This window comes from Perca fluviatilis, chromosome 12 (genome assembly GCF_010015445.1).
Source record: "Perca fluviatilis chromosome 12, GENO_Pfluv_1.0, whole genome shotgun sequence".
Taxonomy (NCBI): domain Eukaryota; kingdom Metazoa; phylum Chordata; class Actinopteri; order Perciformes; family Percidae; genus Perca; species Perca fluviatilis.
In genome coordinates, this window is record NC_053123.1 from 4416772 (window position 1) to 4437017 (window position 20246).

General features: G+C 43.0%; 1 protein-coding gene across 1 annotated transcript; it reads left to right on the top strand.

Moving 5' to 3' along the window:
• Nucleotides 1-81: 81 nt before the first annotated feature.
• pgap1 (post-GPI attachment to proteins inositol deacylase 1) lies at nt 82-19580 on the top strand. Its single transcript, XM_039818912.1, has 26 exons — nt 82-349; nt 2317-2470; nt 8127-8302; nt 8706-8877; nt 9272-9432; nt 9719-9771; nt 9859-9925; nt 10162-10267; nt 10528-10586; nt 10804-10887; nt 11510-11559; nt 11736-11787; nt 11865-11942; nt 12851-12926; nt 13014-13087; nt 13809-13860; nt 13947-14013; nt 14237-14342; nt 14943-14996; nt 15170-15339; nt 15529-15759; nt 15899-16034; nt 16174-16224; nt 16669-16880; nt 18395-18499; nt 18612-19580. The coding sequence occupies exons 1-26, from the start codon at nt 218-220 to the stop codon at nt 18748-18750; spliced, it is 2817 nt and encodes a 938-aa protein (XP_039674846.1). The 5' UTR covers nt 82-217; the 3' UTR covers nt 18751-19580.
• The last annotated feature ends 666 nt before the right edge of the window (nt 19581-20246 follow it).

Here is a 20246-nt window from a genome sequence, read left to right on the forward strand (position 1 = left end):
CATTGGTCTATTTCCTCAAGTTCTCTCCTCTCATTGGCCGAATAACCTGCCAATCACTTTCACTCTGTAGTATGTGGTTCCTGTTGTGACTGAGGTTCAGCCGGTGTGTTTGACAGCCTGTGCGGTGTCTTAACACGGCGAGGAGTTTACAGAATGAGAATTAAAACATGGAGATTAAACACCTGTAATATCTGAAACCCCGAGTCAGAACTCAGCTATGAAACTCGCCACTGTGGCCTTTTACGGGTTTGCTCTGGGGCTTCTGGCGGTTGGCCTGCGAGAGTTGCTGACTGGCTTCGAGGAGAACCGATGCAGTATGACCTATATGTTTGAATACCCAGAGTACCGGGTGAGTAGCCAGGCTAATTATTTCACTTAACACCTCATACAGTACGTCACCCAGAAATTGGCTAGTAGCGCCCCCCGCATTTATTGCGTGGCTTCTGGCACAGGCTAATATACAGTACCTTCGTTCATGTTAACAACGTGAACCGAATGGTGTTTCCACATGAACAGGAAACAAATGATCCCTTTCGGGAATCATTTTAGGCTATTTCCTGAATCCTGCTAACGTTATCCGGCAAGAGCAAGCAACGTAACGTCAAGTGTGGGGGCTTTGTTGCCTCTCAACTGGGCTCATGTATTTCCCCAGTGGTTTCAATAAACACACACCTGTCGGGTTAGAGATGTGTGTGCTTGTTAATGATTCGGATTAGCCATGTTATAAAACCATAAATCAACCGCTGAACGAGCCGTGATTCCTCTCCACGGACCAGCTTTGTAACATGGACACGCAGGATCGACAGTTGAAGGCAGCTAATGTTAGTATAATTCAGTGTAGTACGGGGGTCGCCTTCCTAAATGCTCACTAATGTGTTCATCTGTCCAGAAGTGGAGCACAGCTGGTGCCAATGCTCTGTATTGGGCATCCACCAATTAGTTTACACAGGAGGGTATGCTTCGTTTATTTATAAGGAAGGAAGAATGAAAAGAGCAACGTGTATCTAAATAATCTTTTGCTTGGTTTATGTGGTTAATGGACATGGTCTATTGAATCAGGGATAGCTTAATGTTAGCACCTGGGATGGATACATACAGGGCAGAATATGAGAAAGGAAAGAATATGAGAAAGGAAATAAGTACTCAGTAAATATTTCATAACATGTAAGTCTGAGGTGAAAACCAAATGCCAAAATAACTCCGATCATGATTTGTCACACACATCCGTGTGAGAAATCATGATCGGAGTTATTTTGGTTATTGAAATACTGTGAGTGCATGCTTTAATGTGTCCATCCAGTGGTGTAGTCTACATGATACGAAGATATATGCAGTATACACACTAAGAAAGCTCCAGGATTTCCATATATCCACTTAAAAATGCCCAATGACACGCAACAACATATTTTGAATTGTCATCTGTGTTTTTCTTCTTCATATAGGCTAAATTAAGGGATTTCCACCGCAAATTGGGGCATACAAGTTTGTCAGAATGCAGGAAATGAAGTCGACGCTCAAAACTTCCCTGGGGGAGGACACCCTGACCCCCCCACTATGAAATAGTGGGCCCATAGAGTATAGGCCCATACAGATACAGTACACAATACCCACTAAAATACATTAGACTACACCACTGTGTCCATCATAGCTTTACTACCCGAAACTGATGTCTTCAAACTGCTTGTTTAGTTCAACCAAAAGTCCAAAACCTCAAAATACTCAATTTACATTAATACTTAACAGATAAAAGCAGTAAGTACTCACATTTGAGAGGCTTTAAATAGCATTTAGTTTGGGCAATTTTGCTTTAAAAAAAAAAAAAAAAAATTAAATGATCAATTATTGAAATTGTTGCACACTAATTTAATTAATAATTTTGTTCTAATCTTCTACTTGATTAATGGACTAATCGTTTAAGCCATAACCAATATTGCCCAGCCCCAGATGTAGTCTAACACTTACACAGTACAGTACATGTATCAAAGTGCCACTGTAACAAGGGTCTGGACCTCTCTTTTACACATTTAGGGTCAACTATACCAGAAATCCACAGTAACATTTCATAACTTCTCACATGAAACCAGATTAAGTGCAGGTATTGGGAATAATGCAATGGGAGGTGGTGACCAGCAAGGCAGGCAGGTGTTGTCTGCCAGCTGTAGAGTAGATGTACACGCTGCTGTAGTCTCTTTAAAGTGAGACTGTTCTGTGATGTGTTTACAAGTGTGACAAAAAAGGTCAATTGAGATTGATGTGACTGTGGGTCTTCACATCCTAATCCGTGTCTGTGTGTGTGTGTGCATGTTGTGTTTCCAGCGCGTGGCTCTGCCTCGGCGTGTGGCCAGGCTGTACCCAGCGTACGGCCTCTACCTGTATGGAGAGGGTCTGTACGCCCAGGAGACCCGGTCGCTCAAACTCACCGGTGCCCCTGTGCTCTTCCTGCCCGGAAATGCAGGCAGCTACAAACAAGGTAAGTACATAACACGAATGGAGGGTTGAGCAAAGGGAGAAAACAGGGCAAGGGAAAGTTTTTTCGGCTTTGGACAGCCAAGGCATTCAGAGTCTTTATTAAGTGATTGTACTGAGGTTGTTTGAGGACATGAGCGTGGCTTAATGCTTTTCGTTGATTACTCTCTTCCCAACTGGCAAGCAGACTGGATTGTCCTTCACAATTTTGCACACAATCTTTCAGTTTACTAAGACAGTGGATGTTAGAGCTTTACAATAGAAGAAATCAAGGTTCTACAGTTAGTTTTTGTGTATGTGGTGCTGGAATTCACATGTAAACATTTAGAAAATGTATTAATATTGAAAAACTGGCTTTTGCAACCATTTTCCAAAAGTTTGTTGGGTGTTTGTTCTGTATTTTTTGTTGTTGTGATTAGGGTATGTACCCAGAGCCATACACTTTTAATTGTACTTGTAGATCTATATTTATGGATGGGGCTGCTGATATTACTATTAAAGCCACAGCCACTTGCACAGTTGCACTGGGTGACATCAGTATTGTAGCCTGACATATCTTATTCCTCTGTGCCATAGAGCTCCATAAATGACCAACAACTATTAAAAACACATCATTGAGTCACACGGTTGCTCTGGGTGACATGTTCCTCCATGGCGATGGACACACACCCTGTACTTTATTTAGACTTAATCCCCCATATATCGTCTTGCTGCTGTAAATACTCATTAACGCACCACATTTGTGTAAATCCACAGCTGAAAATAGTCCCCAAGAAGCGCACCGTTAACTCCTTTTTTGTTTCTAAAAACTGCAGGGCCCAGCTGTTTCAGAAAAGAACATATTCTTTAAAAAGATAGTATATATTTGTGATCGATTTTTAAAGATATATATAGTCCTCAGTAGGAACACCTGTGCTTGGGTCTGAGTGCCACAGGGTAGGAAAGTTGGACTCTAAGACGGACTAAAGCGTCGTTGGTTTTGGTCTTTAAAATACATTAAACACAAAACTTTTATTTTTCACCTTAATTGTGGATCAAAATTATCAAAATTAAATATTCTGGTAACACTGCTCACTCAGAGTAACATTAAAGGGGTGATAGAATGATTATATAGGGTATTTCACACTGTTCCTTAAGGTCTCCTAATGGGGTGTGTAACATTGGTTGTGCTGGAAATTGCCCGGTTGCTATTATATGGGCCCTTATGCATCCCTGTGTTTTGGCCCTGTTTGGAACGAAAGCTTTTCTTCCAAATATGGTATGCTCATGAATATTTAGATGAGCTGCGCGCTGATTGGTTGACATACATACATTGGAGACGAGACAGCAGGTCTCATATTTCAGACACTGCAAGGTTTCGTTACTAAAGTCACTTCTGAGACTTTTTTTATGCGAGAAATCAACTATATAAAGCTCAAATATTAGCCGTTTTACGAAAATGTATGGCTAATTTCAAATTTGGTAAGACGTGTCGGACTTTAGGAGGTCCACACAGTCTGACGAGACAGCAGCAGCCCCGCTGCGCTCCATACCCAGGAGAAAGTCACCGTTTCTCGGTTACTGGACAACCGGGGCTTGGGGCTCTGCGGAGCTGGCTGGCTGCCAGCATAACTATCGTATATTTACAGTTTGAATTTCGTCACGCCACTTATATAACAGCTACCCTAAGGTCTTATAAAGCTAACGCTTGTGTCAGATTTCAATTGAATGCATTTTTGTGAATATGAAGGGTTTCATTAGCTCCTAGTGTCCCTTCCATCCTATGGGTAAAGATCGCGGCTAGCTGCAGGCCCTGGAGCTCCGTCAGGGCCTCGGCATTTGGTAGTCAAGTAACCCAGAAATGGTGACTTTGCGCGGGTATGGAGCGCCGCAGGCTTCCGGTCATGACTGAGATCCATGTAGCTCACAGCGAGCCGGGGTCTGTGAAGGAGGACACGCTGGGCGGCGAGGCAGCACCGGCCGCTGTCACGTTAGCCTGCTGAGCTCCTGCTGAACTACGACACACAGTCTGACAAAATTTGCAATTAGCCATCGATTTTCGTAAAACGGCCCATATTTGACCTCTACATAGTTGATTTCAAGCATAAAAAAGACTCAGAAGTGAAGAAGCGGACAAACAATGTATAACATTTCTGAGATCATTTCTGAGATCTGCGTGACCTACATTCAGAAGACTAACTGATCTCAGGTCAGTGGTGTAGCCTATGTAAATGTTGGGGCGTGACAAAGAGAGAGACTAGAGCCAAATGAGGAGGAGCCTTATTGAGATGAGATTCGTTTTCAGAGGCAGTTTCAAATTGTGAGATTTGCAGAGGAAAGAGGTGCCAATGGGATTTAGAGGTTCTATGTATGTCCTAGTTACCCTCCAAACTGTCGCTATTCAAATATGACAAGGTAAAATCGGTTTTGTATTCTATCACCCCTTTAATAAAACTGGTTGTGCTTTTGGATAGGGGTGCACCAGTCAGATACTTGGGATTGGTATCAATCAGAACTAGGGCTTTGACTTTTGCCCAAAAATCATATTCGAAGTTCGTTTGTATATTAATATTAATATTCGAATATATTCGAATATTTATTAATATTTTGACCATTAAATGCCTTCATTTAAAAAAAAAAATTAAGTCAGACCCTGGATTAAACACAAACAGTGTGCTTTCGACAGGAAGTTCGGAGCTTTCACCGTAGCCTACGTAAGTGGTCTGATGTTTACACTCGTGTGCTGGTGTGTGCGACTTTTTTTCACAAAAGCGACTAGCGACAAATCTGGCGACTTTCTGTAGAAAAGACAGCGACTTTCTGTAAAATAAAAAAGAGTCGCCAGTATTTCTCTCCTGTGGCCGCCGAAACAGTCACCTCTCTCTTCTGTTGTGTGACTGAGGAGCAGCCCCCCCCTCCTCCCTCTCTCCTCATGTGCAGCAGCACTGAGCAGCAGGTAGGAAGGGGAGAAGGGACAGGGTGCGGCGCCGGTGTAGGTAGGAGAGACAGCGGAACGCGACGGGAGAAAGACGCCGCTGAGCTGGCCTGGCCCTGGGCCAGCCACCTTCTTTGAGAATTAGCGGGGAATGCACCGCTACCGAGCCACGGCCGAGAGACGTGCATCGCCGCGACGTGTAGTTACATTTTGAAATGCGTGGAAAAAGCCTCGGAATCTGAACTGAAAACAACGTTTACAAGCAAACGCATTTACAAAAAATAATGCCCATAACAGGTTCGAATATTAAGGGCTGGCTAATATTCGTTCGAAAATCATTATTTTTTTTAATATTCGAATTATATTCGAATAACGAAGTTCGGAGTCAAAGCCCTAATCAGAACTTTAAAAATTAACAAAAAAGAGAAACCTTTTTGCCACAACATGAACATATTATAAATAAATAAACAAATGACATTGTGTACAGGCTAATATTGAACTAACTAAAATGCAAAGGACTGTAAACAACAAAGACTTTTTAGTGCAAACTGTATAATGACACAAACCTTTAACAATAAACTTGGTGACTGCCCTGTTGTCAACATTGAACTAATGGAGAACTAACTTAAGTGCAAAGGAATGTAACTGAATTGCCTTGTTGCTGAAAGGTGCTGTAGAAGTAACTTTAACAAACTATTTTTTTGTAATTTCCTTACAACCTCAGCCTGTCAGTCAGTCATCAGGGCATAGAAACCACCGTTGTGCCTGCTTGTCTAAGAGGAAGTGTAAAACAACAGCACCGCAACCGCTTTCACCTCACCATTAATATCATGTCGCAGCAATCGCTGTCTGCTTGAAGTTTTGAAAAACTGGAACCACACTTGAAACCACTTTATCGGCATCGCCGTAATTCTCTGTGACTTCAACAACACTGTGTGTGTGTGTGTGTGTGTGTGTGTGTGTGTGTGTGTGTGTGTGTGTGTGTGTGTGTGTGTGTGTGTGTGTGTGTGTGTGTGTGTGTGTGTGTGTGTGTGTGTGTGTGTGTGTGTGTGTGTGTGTGTGTGTGTGTTCCGCTCTCAATATGCAGAGAGGACCGATAAGGTTGCACTTGGTTAGACTCTGATTTTTTTCCGGTGCCATAAAAGTATCGATGTTCGGTGCCCAGCCCTACAATAAGAAAATTATATACTAATACTAAGGGGGGGGGGGAAGTCGACACAGCATAGTATTGGTACTGGGAATAATAATAATAAAAAAAAATAAATAAATAAAAAATAATGAAGTGAGATGAACAAACAGAGCAATGTATCTTTTTAGATAAAACGGATATTGACAAAGTTTCCCTTTGGGAACATCATTTAAAGTTGTAAAAAAGGTAATAAATTGCAATGTATATCTCAGACTATTGCAATATTTAAAAACGCAATAATATCATGTCGTGACATAAGTATCGTGATGATATGGTATTGTGGGGCCTCTGGGGATTCCCACCCCTAACTAATACATTGTATGATATATGTAGTGGCAGTCTGACCACAAAAAATGCCAATGGAGGGAATCTGACACCATTTCCAATGCTTGCTAGTGCAAATAATGGGGTCCGCCATCGTCTAAAGGTTAATCCTTTATTTTATAATGGCATTCATAAACACCTACAAAAAGACTGACTAGATTGACAACGAGCAGACGGGATCTTAGAAACATCACTCGCACACAGCTGAGGTTGAAAAACTGTGTGGCTTCCCAGATCCTACTTCCTCCATCCCCTTCTCACTTGTGATTCCCTTTCTAACCTCTGATTAGCACACATACACACAGGTGATGTAACACACACACGCACGCACACTATACACATAACACATTCACGCAGGACATGTCTAAATTGGCTACAACAATATATTATATTTCCATTTATATTGGAGTTTGAAATATTCTTGTCTTTGGGAATCAAACGTGGAACCTTCTGGGGACATAATCTTTTACCTAACTCGGTTACGCTCTCAATGACACACACATCCTTGGTGAGATTCTGTTCCTGCCATCAGTGCGGAGGAGGAGAACACCCTCGCTTTTACTCATGTGAATGCAAACCCATTTTGCTGTTCCACTCCGGTGTTTGTGAAGACGGTCCGTGCTGTCTGTTGTCTTACATTTAGACTCTTCAAGCCGATGTATTTTTACAGTAACCGCAGCTGTTATTTAATCAGCTTCCTAACTTCACACGTTACAACAGCTTGATGTGGGGCCTGCCTTGCTGTTCACCTCCCCTGCATTATTCCCAGTACATGCACTTAATCTGGTGCTGCTGGGTATGTTCCACGGCTCTTCCATACGGGAAAAATGCTTCAGACTGTACATTTAATGAGCCCTTTTTAGCCGTAAGAGACAGTTTTCTTTTTTTAGGTCACGCATATCTGCCCCGAGGATATGAAGAAGCTCGAGACGTGATGACTCTAATCAATAATAAAAAAAAAAAATATATATATATATATATATATATATATATATATATATATATATATAAATATAAATAAAATTGCATATAAGAGCTGTGCATAAATAGCTATTGCAGCACGTCAGCTGGCAGAGCAGCTGAGCAACATGGTGGCGATCAGTGTAGGATGAAGCATTGAACCTACGTCTGTACGATTTTTACCTAACGTGACGTGCTTTATGCTGTCTGTAGAAAACACCCGGACTAATCCCGCTGTTTAACACCGTCCAATGTCTTCTTCTCTTGATGAAGCTCGCTCCCTGGGCTCTGTGGCCCTGAGGAAGGCTGAGAACATGGAGGGAGGTCTCCACTTCAACGTGTTCACCGTGGACTTCAACGAGGAGCTGGTGGCCCTTTACGGCGGCAGTTTGCTCAGGCAGACCCACTTCCTGCATGAGAGCATTAAGGCTATCCTGAGGCTGTACAAGGTCAGGCCTCAGATATCATCTACTGTCAGACAGGGTTACTAACTCTAGATGAAGGATATTGCTGGTGGAGTAATATTTCAGTGTGGGGGGGGGGTTGCGTATCAAAGACATATCACATTTAATCACCCTGTACATTTCCACTTTAAGGCATATAAGTAATCCCTTGCACAATTCACGGCAGTAAAGAAGTGGCAACAATAGAATTGACAAAGAAGCCAATGTTATGAAAATGCACAGGTAACAGTAAATACAGTGTCCATAACATAGTTATTCGTCTGTCAACCCCCCGCCTTTCATTTTTTCTAACACAACCTTCTGGTAAATATATATAACCCTAACCCTAAGCCCAAGAAGTGGGTTAGAGTTTTCAACAGGCAGTTTTCTCCTTTTCTCCGCCCGCCAGCACCTGAAGACCCCCCCTCAGAGTGTGGTGCTCGTTGGTCACTCCATGGGAGGAGTGGTGGCCCGGGCGCTGTTCACTTTGCCCCGCTTCAACGCCAATCTGGTCAGCCTGATCATTACGCAGGCCTCCCCCCACCTGGCTCCAGTGCTGGCCCTGGACCCGTACCTGCTGGGTAAGGACTAACTCCCATGCTGCTCCCGGTTGCTACAGCGAGACTTTGTGCTCTGAGATGTGTCTACATCATACAAGTGTCCTCATTCCAAGCTAACCCAGACACGACAACTGATGATTTTGTAATCATCTACTGTATTGTTCAGCTGGTGTGATAACCTGCATGCATACATATAACCTCTGATCTAATACTTTTCACCTGCCATCAAAAAACAGTCATTCCATCACAGGTTTTGAGACCGTACCCCCTTAGGAAACCTAAATCCAAGACTCCTGTGCAGGCTGTCTTATTCCTAAATGTGACAGTGACTTATTTGTATTCCCAACTATAGCGAGAACCTTTCAGGATGGTAGCTATAATGTCTAAATATTGTCTTTGTCCCTTCTCTATGTAGATTTCTACTCCGCCGTGAGACAGAAGTGGGTGAACCATGCCAAAAAGCTCAGGAATGTCACAGTTCTGTCTGTTGGGGGTGGTTACCGTGACTATCAGGTCCGCTCGGGCCTGACATCCCTACCTTGTCCCCCAGCAGACCCCAATAAGTTGTCATTGGTGGTAAGTATTGTTTGTGAGCTAAAATGGCACTTGACCTGGTCGTCGTAGGCCTCTTCCACTGCCGGAAGTTTTCCAGGAATCCTGGAAACGTTTTTAAGAACTGAGGAACTTTACCTAAATTGCCTCTGAAGGGAATAGGTCGAAATATTGTTTCTTCTCCAGAGCTACGTTTGTTTTGGGGATTTTTTTTCTTGGAACTACTTGGTGCATAAGGGCTCTGTGGATTCGGTTTGATCCTGCACTGCTCTTCATTCATTTTCTTTCAATGTCTTCTTGTTTTGCCAAGGCAACTGCCGTTCCAAGGACCTGGGTGTCCACTGACCATCTGTCCATCGTTTGGTAAAATACTTGGCATTATGTTTTGGCAGAATTATATTCATATGGTATGCAGAGTGTTAGTATTCAGTGTATGTCTTTGTGTTCCAGGTGCAAAGAGCTTGTTCTTGCTACTGTCAGGGCATTCTTCGACCTCATCGACCCTGAAACCAGACAGGTTAGAACAACAAACGTTCATACACATACGTTAAAATAAATGAAAAATGTTATGTGAAGAAATATGGAGGGATGTTATACCACTAGAGACTTGTGGGACTTGCGTAACACCCCCCCACCCCCGCCACCTAAAAAAATAAATATAAAATCAAAGCCCATGAAGTATTACATAACTGATAAGTATGCTTTGCAAACACATGCCATCTGTTTCCAAGCTAACCAATGTGTTGTTATTAGTTCACAGTAAACCCAGAGAAGAAAATGGCTGTACTAAACCATCACTTCATCAGACACCCTGTCAGGATGCTGGGAGAAACTCAAGACACCTCCATCTCCATCTCAGGTGAGAGAGGAGCACTTAGGAAACAGACACATTGTGCAAGTAGACTTCGTTAGTCTCCTATTTAGAGCACATTCCTGGCAATGTGCTTTTTATTTAGAGCCATATCTCTACATGTCTCCCTTTTTCTCCCCGTTTTTTAAAAATTATTTGGACTTTTCATTAACTGCATAAAGCAAATTGAACGACTAGTTTTAAGTTTTGATTGAATGACACTATTAAAGAAACCCTTGTATCTATGTCACGTTGTTTCCCTTTTCCAGATTTTCCTGAAGCATGGAGCGAAGTTAACACACTGCGTCTGGCTTACAGCACACCAAAGGTGTGTGTGTGTGTATATATATGTGTGTGTGTGTGTGTATGTATATATATATATATATATATATATATATATATATATATATATATATATATATATATATATATATATATATATATATAATATATATATATATATATATATATATCTCAATCAAGTCCCTGATATAGACAGAAAAAGGTATATACCAATTGTCTTCAATTTTGCTGTCTGTCTACAGGAAGGACAGGTCAAATACTTTCTCTTTGCATTGTCGAGTCGCAGGAAAGCCTACAGCCATTTCTACTGCCGGAGCAACAACATGGTGAGCTTTCAGCACCGTTTTCAGTCGAGCTGATGTTGTCATCCCTTTTAAAGATAGACAACGCGTCTCCACTTCCTCTCACTGTACAAAATGGAAGCCAAACTGCCCCACATTCGGCCGCTGCCATCTTGTAATTTTGGAGCCAGAGTCTGCACAGTAGTGATCGGGCCCATACAACCGCCCGACCAATCGTCAGTCACAGCTGTCAAGACGTTTCACCCTGTTTTTAAAGCATCGAATAACTAATAAAAACCAAACTCGTCCGCTAACATGGAGGGGCCAGGTTTTATGACCTACACCGCAGCCAGCCACCAGGGGGCTATCCAGATGTTTTGGCTTCACTTATACAGTCAATGCATCAACCACGGGTATGAGCTACAACCTTTGCAATGCTCCATGTCGTCAGCCCGTTGTTAGACTTCTGAATCGCCACCCACATCCTTGATTTGTTCAGTGATCCATAGAGATGCATATATATGAATGAGTGAAGTCAAATGAACCGGCAGTTCAGTCTGATTAACAGGCTACCATTTTGCTGTTTAGGATTTAAGTGCAAAACATAAAGCATAAACCAGATATGTACAAAGTTCAATTCTGATTCACATGTATGGTTGTCCAACAGGAGATGACTAGCTGGGTGTATGGCTGCATGCAAAAGAACGGTCCTTCATGGTATGAATATAATAGTATATATCTCATTTCCCTGCCACCCATTTCCTCAATCAACATCTTAGTTGGTCTGCTATTTATCACAAAGAAATTGTGATGTCTCTTGTGGTTATAAAAACAGTCAATGAATATAATGTGTTGTTATTGTACTCTTCATTTGTGCTCTTTGGATTTTCCAGTGTGCGTGCAGTGGATCTGTCCATGGGAACTGAGCTCCTGCCACCATACAAGGTAATTCTCCTCTGAAGGGACACCGTCCAGTCCAGTGTGAGTGTTGGTTGCTCATCACTGTCTGTTGTCCTCCTCAGGTCCTGATTCTGAGTCTCAGTGACTTATCTTCAGTTACTCATCTGGTTGTTTCGGCCTCCAACCTCAATGGCAAACAGGTACTTTGAAAATGAGAACTCACTACTTCCTGACTATAAGATTCTTCTCTCTCTGTTCTGTCTCGGTTTATCTTGGGAAGACACAATAACAAGACACAAGAGTCCATGCTATGGTTCTGTGAGGCTGTACCTCGGCACAGCTGTGCTTTGAGCTAAATGCTAATAACGGCATGCTAACATTCACACAGTGATAATGTTAACATGCTTCTTTAACTATCGTATTTAAGCCTGCCAACATCTTTCAATTAGAAAAGTACATCTGAGGAGGATGATGGGAATGCCATCAGTTGTCGGTGTGTTTGGTCATAAACTAATGTTATGACCTGTTTTGACCTGATGATGAGGCTAAAGGAAAAGTCAGGGGATCACCAAAGTCCATAGGATACATCATCTGGAAACCATAAATGCCTGTACAACATGTTCAGTCTGTGTTTGTGGAATATAAAAGCCTGAGACAGACATACTAAAGTCAAAATGATACTTTCTGCATCCCTGAATACGCCAGGGTCCGTGTGATGTACATTTTGTCATCCGAGGGTATGACATACAGTAGTTGCGTATACGTGTCCTTTGATAACAGCTAGCTATTTGGGACCAAGGCTATTGCCAGGAACAAAAGCATTCCTTACCAAAGTTCCATCGCTGATGCTTGAAATGCTTGACTTTGCTACAATGTCACATCTCAGGTGTCTCGGTCTTCATCTGTTCTTGAATGTGCTGTAGCGAGTGGCTGAGAGCGAGCTGTACCCAGCATGCCATTCAGTGGTGTAACCGTTAATAGGGGTCCCCTCTCAATTCACTACACAGTGTGTATATAACGCAAACCAAAGAACCGACAGAAACTCCTTTTGATTTTAGTTAGATGTTGATTTAAACAAATGACATAGCAACGTTTGTCTGGTCCACAGTTCACGGTGGAGTGCGAGTGGCAGAGACAAGAATCTCAGACCGTGTCTGTCCCCGCGCCACACGTTCTGTCCTTCGGTGAGTAGTGTAACTGTTTATACCGATTCTCTAAAAATTAGGAAAGAATAAAACGCATTCCTTTTTCAGTAACTGTCGGTTTTCCAGGTTTGACTGTCAGCGATGTTTCCGTCAACTCCTCTGGACTTCTTCACACCATCAAGCTGCAAGACTTTGACCAGGTAGCTTTCTTTGTTTCATTAGAGCCCTGACACACCAACCCGACAGCCGGCCGTCAGGAGGAAAGCCAGTCGGACTGATCAGTCTCCCCGAGTTGGTCAAAAAAGTGCCTCGGAACACACCGAAGCAACGCCGACTTAAGTGTATGTTCTGCGCGTGCGCGAGACTTAAACGGCGCTAATCTGTATTGTCGCCCAAAAAATTTAAACCGGCAGCTGATTGGACGAACGCGTCACGTGGGTCTAGCTGCTCCCAGATTTTACAACCGAGCATAACGGCGGCTCGTTTGGAATACGATCTCATATTGTACTGAAATAGTTCACCGAAACGTGTTTCTGAAAACATTTTAAGCGAGAAATAGGCCGTACGGTTGCTGAATCATTTCATTTCAGATCGACAATGGTCAGTTTAAAAGATTTTCGTCCGATTTTGAGAGGCTGTTCATCACACTAACATAAGTGCACTGATTCGCTAGTCAATGCTTGCATTCCACCAATCAGATTGGTCATTGAGTCCGACTGCCCGCCCTCCGACCCAGCAAGTCAGGTCGGCCAAACTGAAGGCCGACGGACGACGGCACGGAACCGACTCGAGTCACTGACCTCGCCAGACTGTCCGACGGCCGATTATCAGGTTGGTGTGTCAGGGCCCTCAGGGGCCTGCTGGACTCAGTATCTCTGTCCCTACTGTGTCACTACATGTTGAACACCTCTGTGTCTCTAGGTCTACCAGGCTTTCCGAATTAACGTCGCAAGCCAGTGCAAAGTACATAAAGGTAAGTTTGTCTTGTGATACAAAGGCAAGCACATGTGCATATGTTAAACCTGTAATAATGATCTTGTGCTGTATGTCTGTCTGCAGATAGACTGCCCAACGTGTACAGAATAAATGTACCGTGGTTTCGAGAGGACTCTTTAACCACAGCCAGGTCAGTTATGGCCACGCCTGTCTCTAAAGATTAAGACCTACTTCATTGATCCCACAAGGGGAAATTACGTTTCTGTTGTTAGGTATTACACACAGGCCTGAAATACACACACAAGCCCAGGCCCTCTCCATGCACTCATGGAGAGGTTCTTGTTCTTGTTCTGGCAGATATTACATATCATGTTCACGGTTTCTGTCATGACTTGATGTGATGTGTCTGCCAGTGTGCCATCAGTGACCGAGATCTCAGGGATGCTCCACACAAGTCGTCCAGACAACACCTCAGGCGTCCTCCTCCAGCTCCACACTGCCCCCAACTGCCAATATAAGGTACTACTCCTCAGCCTTACCCCTATTTTCCACTGGGCGCGTCAGCGCTGCATTCTGGAGGTGCCGGGGACCCCACGAGCGATTGCAGCCGTTCAAGTCAATGCTTAATATTCCACCAGCCGCGGCACAGCGTGTCCCAGAAGCGTGTGTGAAGTGGCTCTGCGCTCCGCTAAAGATGCGCGCCAGGTCTGTGTTCACGCGAGCCGTGGGCCGTTTGGACGGTCAGCGAGACTATCCAGTCAATTTACCAAAAGAACCCCCCCCCCCCCACATTTTTTTTTTTGTTTTATATTTAAGGACAACACCAGAAAAGAGAAGGCATGTAGGAGTGCTTGGAGTGGAAGGTAGATACTAGCTTAATAAACACTTGATTGTTCTATAAAGTATTTGTAATCTGCGAGTCGGGCGAGCAAGACGCTCTGCTTCCAGGACCCTCCCGGTGCGGTATGGTGCGTTGTGGAGGAAGGTACGAAACCGGAACGCAGCACAGACGTGCCCAGTGGCAAATCGGGGTTAGCCATTCTGCACGACAAACATGGTTGTTATCATCAATAACATGACGTGAAATACATGGTGTTTACCTTGTGATTTTAACCTCAGGTGTCAGTAAGGACTTCATTACCCAGGGTGCTGGGACAGGTACAGCTTTCTTGTCTTTTTCTTTTCTCTTTGTTTTTGTTTAAATGAAAACAGTCTTATATGTATTATGTATGCTCTAAAAAAAAGGAAAAAAAAAAAAAATTTTTTTTTTTTAGATTTTTAAAAAAAAAAAAAAAAAAAAAAAAAAAAAAAAAAATTTTTTTTTTTTTTTTTTTTTTTAAAAAATGGGCCCCCTGGTGCCGGTCTACACCGCTGTAACCCTCCTCCTGGCCTGTGGGGGGCAGCTGTCCTCCATCCTGGAGTCGAGGCGAGCGGCAGACATGAGCCAGGTGGTGGGCAAAGGCCTGCAGCTTCATAAAGTCAATCTGCCCGTTTATATTCTGCACATGTTACTTAGGTAGGCTGTTGCATTTAAGCATGAACTTTCATTCTTGACTTTGGAAACAGTGGTTTGACAAAATAATAATCATCGTCTTTTAACTTTTCTTTGGATGTTGTTTTGGAGTTTGGAGATTTTATGAAAATCCCTGAATATTCTCGAACCCCACATGATTTATTTTCTCTTCCCGTTCCGCGCTTCCCTCAGCTGTAGCTGGTTTCAAGAGATCTGGTCAATTCTTTACCTCCCCCCAATGGATGTCCTCCCCCCGACCACCCCCGATGCAACATTTCATGAGGGAGTGGTACCAGTGGAAGAATGGCCCCACCTCCTGTCCCCTCTGCTTTACATCTTGGGGGCAGCCGTGGCATACTGGGGCAGCGCACTGCTCCGTCTCATTATGCGACTGATCTCACTAATATTAGCTCCCCTACACAGGTATGGTTGGACATTTAAACAACCAGGTATGTGATTTTTGAAACTGTAACTGGATGGTCTTTAGGCACTCTGAACCCCCACATCCATTTTTAACTGTCTCATCAAATATTTAACTGTAGTAACCTCCTTTTCTATGCAGACCGTCTGTCTCCAGAGACTGTGGCACTGTGCCACTGCGGAGCCAGCTCCTCATCACTCTCTGTCTGACTGTTGTGGGTGGGCTGTCCTGTGGGCCGTTGGCAATCGTTGCTGCCTTTCTGCTCCACCTTTACAGGGTGAGTCATGGGGCCATGGTGATACAGATGAAGCCCTTTCCCAGTCATTTTACAGAGTAAACCAGCTTAGATACAGTATTGGCTCTGTTTATCCCTAACTCTGCACACATCTGTCTTTGTTTGCAATTTGCATGTTCAGGTACTGAGGCTGCAGATGACCGAACGGTCCTTGAGTCACATGTTGAATCTGGTAAGATTTCCCAGGTTGAACTGCGTTGCTCCAATCCCACCGCCAGCACCAACTTGCCAGTTTGATGGCATTATGTAGATGATTTTGGCTCCTAGCGATCACAAAAACAAAGTAATGTGTAATATGTGTTCTGAATGAAAAAAAAGAAAAAGTTCAAACGGGAAACGTATAAGGGGAATTTCACAGTTCAAGGTGTTTTTTCAAACTGTTTTTTAACTTCAATAAATGCATCATCTTTCCAAAAGTCAACGAGTAATCATGTTGAATAATCGTGATTTCAATATTGACCAAAATAATTGACTGTTTATTTTCTCCATAATCGAGCAGCACTAGTATAGTGGTTGCTAGTGATGTAAATGCAGAGCCAGGGTTCAGAATCGATTCCAATTTGATTCTTATCAAATTCCACCTGGAAATAAAGAAAGTTTTGCACCATTTCCCCAGGCACCCCAGAAGCGCAAAGAAGTTGAGAATGGCACAGTGGATGCCAAATCCCTGAGCAAGTCTAAAGAATGTAATGGCACCCCCCTGCTGTCCGAGTGTGCTCTGCAGGAGGTGAGGGATGACCTACAGCTCCACCTCTGCCTATCGGCGCTCTTCACACTACCCGTCATGCTCCTCGCACCTTCGCTCATCCACTGGATCCGCAACCTGAGGTACAGTATTGAAATGTAGTATGAGTATGTGAGAGACGGAGCACTTGCACAGCTGAGGTGTCTTTGAGCACGACCCTCCAAGGCTGTGTTTATTAGAAAGTGTGCCGTATATTTAAGAGTGGTAATTAGTGCTATGCATCTGTTTAGAAAAATGCTTATTTCTGCATGTACAAAAACAGAACAGCCACAGCAATCTCCAGTTAAGTACCTGATTTGTCACGACCAATTACACGAGTCCATTGCAATTGAGGTCCTTCCATTCATTCCATTCCAGGCTGCAGCTCTAGTCTCAAACAGGTGAGAGAGCTGCGATTCGCTGATTCCACACGGAACACTGAAGAGGCTAAGAGAGCTTGCTAATGTCTGGTTCTTGTGCTACAAGTATTAGTTTGAGGTCTTAATGGTTGTTTTTTTTTTTTACTTCATCAAGCAGTGATACAATAACTATATAAATTAGTTATGTGTTATCTTTGACAAAAGGATAAGGGCAGTTTACCTTTTGTCAAACTAGCTGTGCTGTTGGATAAATAGCACAGCAGCCAGGTGACAATTCTTCTCAGTAAATTCATGTTCAATAACATCTTCCACACTTCTGTGACTTATCCAGCTACATATTAGTAGAGCTGGGCGATATGGAGAAAATCAAATATCCCGATATTTTTTACCAAATACCTCGATATTGTAGGGTTGACAATTGGTGCTTTCACAAAATATGCACACAATGAGATTTTTTATGAATAATCATCAGTTATGTTGATATAATAACTATGTGGGTAAAGGCAAATAATGGAACAGCTAGAACAGTCTGGTGTGTTCAGAAAATTACATCACTCTACTGTAATTCAGCCTTTAAAAGTTTATCGGCGTTTTAAGCCCCCAACGTCTCCTTCCAGGCAGCGCTGCCTGGACGGCACTAGGATTAGGCAATGGTTAGGGTCTAGAGCTGCCTTGAAGGAGATATTGGGGGCTTAAAACACCATCGAGCCCTTTTAAAACCAGGAAAAGACAACACTTGTGTCATATCAGGATATTACGATATCCAAAATTTAAGACGATATCTAGCCTCATGTATCGATATCGATATTATCTTGACCAGCCCTACATATTAGTTATGTCAAACAAAACATATTATAGCCTTCTGACATTTTCCCCACTTTTCCAGATACAAATTGGCACATGTTATGCAAGCGGCTCCATTAATGCATCCCTAAACTTTTAATAAATACTACCAGCTCAAGGTGTGCTATCTAACTTTCCTAGCAAGTGGCATAGCCCTCTTCTCAATAATAGCAATCATTTTGAAGTTTACTTATGGTCATTTGCACAAAATAGCAGGATGATATGGCTGAAATCAGTATCATCATATTAGTATGATTATCTTTTTCAGTATCGTTTTATTACAATATGGCAAGTGTATGCTAAAATATGCAAAGTAATAGCTGACGTGTGATCCGATGGTGAGGTGTACATGTTGAATGGGACGAGAAACGGGTGTACGTTGTGATCCTCTGCAGGTATTCCACCCAGTTGGATCCTGACCCCTGTTGGCCACACGCTGTGCCTCTAATCATTGTGTACATGCTGCTTATTAACTGCAACACTTTAAAACTCAGCAACAGGTAAGAGCGCATGGTTACCAGCCCACAGACACATGCCCTACCAGATTGATGGTCCTGTCAGAGTTGAGGGGAATTCTGCTGCAGTATCCACCTTTTTCTTCATCTCTTTCAGTAAACTCCTGCCTCTGACATCCTGCCTCCCTCTCCCCTTGTCCATCGCCATGGTGACCTTCTCGCCACTCCACCTCTACAGAGTCACCTACTTCCTGTTGGCGGCACTCGTCCCTCTGGCCTTGTGTTGCGTGCTCTGACGGTATCGGTCTGGTTTCAGTCCACGTCTCTACCATAACAAGCCTTTCTCTAAATTACAGCCGGACTCGCTGAAGCTGCCTGAGACTGTTCCAGGAAGACCTACTCTATCTAGCTGCCATGGAGCAGAGCCATAGACATACATAGCTTGGGGAACTGTCTGCTCAGTGTTAGCGCTAAGAGCTCCATGGCAATTACACTATGTTTTAAGATGAGAGGATGTAATGGCCTTGGAACATTTGGTGCAAATATGGCTCCAATGGACTGACCTGAAACCAAGTTTGCCTTACTCTGTATATCTATAGCTCTGCCTTCAAGGAGCAACAACTCCACAACCAGTGAAGCTACTGATACTAGAGATTCTCAACAGGGTGTTACTCTTACAATGTGTGTTCTTTTAGTTCTTTTGTTGTTTCTAGTGTCTACAGTGGCATTGTTCACTGCGGTCACTACTCTGTAAACTCCTTCACTGCCTGCTGCTTAGCGATGACTTCTAGCTGTGTGTTATATTTACCCATTGACTGTCGTAGCACTGCCACCAAACCAGTGTCACACATTCGTTCAAGAAGAAAAATCCAAAGTAATGTTGTTTACATTCTCTCATTATCACCTTTTGCTACACAACGGTGACGAAATGAAGGTGCACTGTTAAAGGCTGTAGTGCATGTTCTAACAGGTTCTAATCCCTCTCGTATTTTTTTCGAAGAAGAGAATTATGATCTACTCCGTGCTCTCTAAAATACATCGGTGTAGCCAAACAATGTTTTGAAGGTGTGGCCAGCCTGCGAGCTGCATTCATTTTAGGGTGGCACATAAATCTGTATCTTGATAAGTCTTTCTTTTTTTTTTTTTTTTTTTCGGGCCGGGCGCTTGGCCTTCAGGTCACTCCCTCTATCATTCACTCACTTACTGTAGGCAACAGTGACTGTTACATTTGCAGCAGGCCAGGGGCTAATCCTAAATAAGCACCTAATAGTCTTTTGGACAGAAATAACAGTGATTTATTTTCCTACTTGAAAGCAATCCGCCAAGAACTCAAAGGGAAAAGTGACTAGGAATATCAGAAGGATCTTAAATGCATTGTTCAGCATTGTGCATGTGCAAAAGACTTGTCTCCACTTAAACTAATCTAAACTAGTCCAAATCAACACTCCATGTTTACTTGTTCTCCTGATAAATTCAGGATAATGTGCATTTTCACAGCACTGCTTCCATCAGTACAATTCCAGTTTCGTAAACAGAAATACTATTCTCACTTATCAATTTGGATTGTTCCTACTTGTATGATCTGTGTGAAACTCCTGTCAATGAAACCTGAAACTTCCTGCACAGATGTTTCAAATTAAAAGCTTCCCAGTGGGTCAGTGGGAGATAATCATGGATGTATTCTAAGACCTGGATGCAGCATTCGAGGCGGAGCCCCGTTCATTCCTATGAGAGTTGCTCACTCGCGCATCTGGCAAAAAAAAAATTCTATTTACTACTGTGATATGTGACT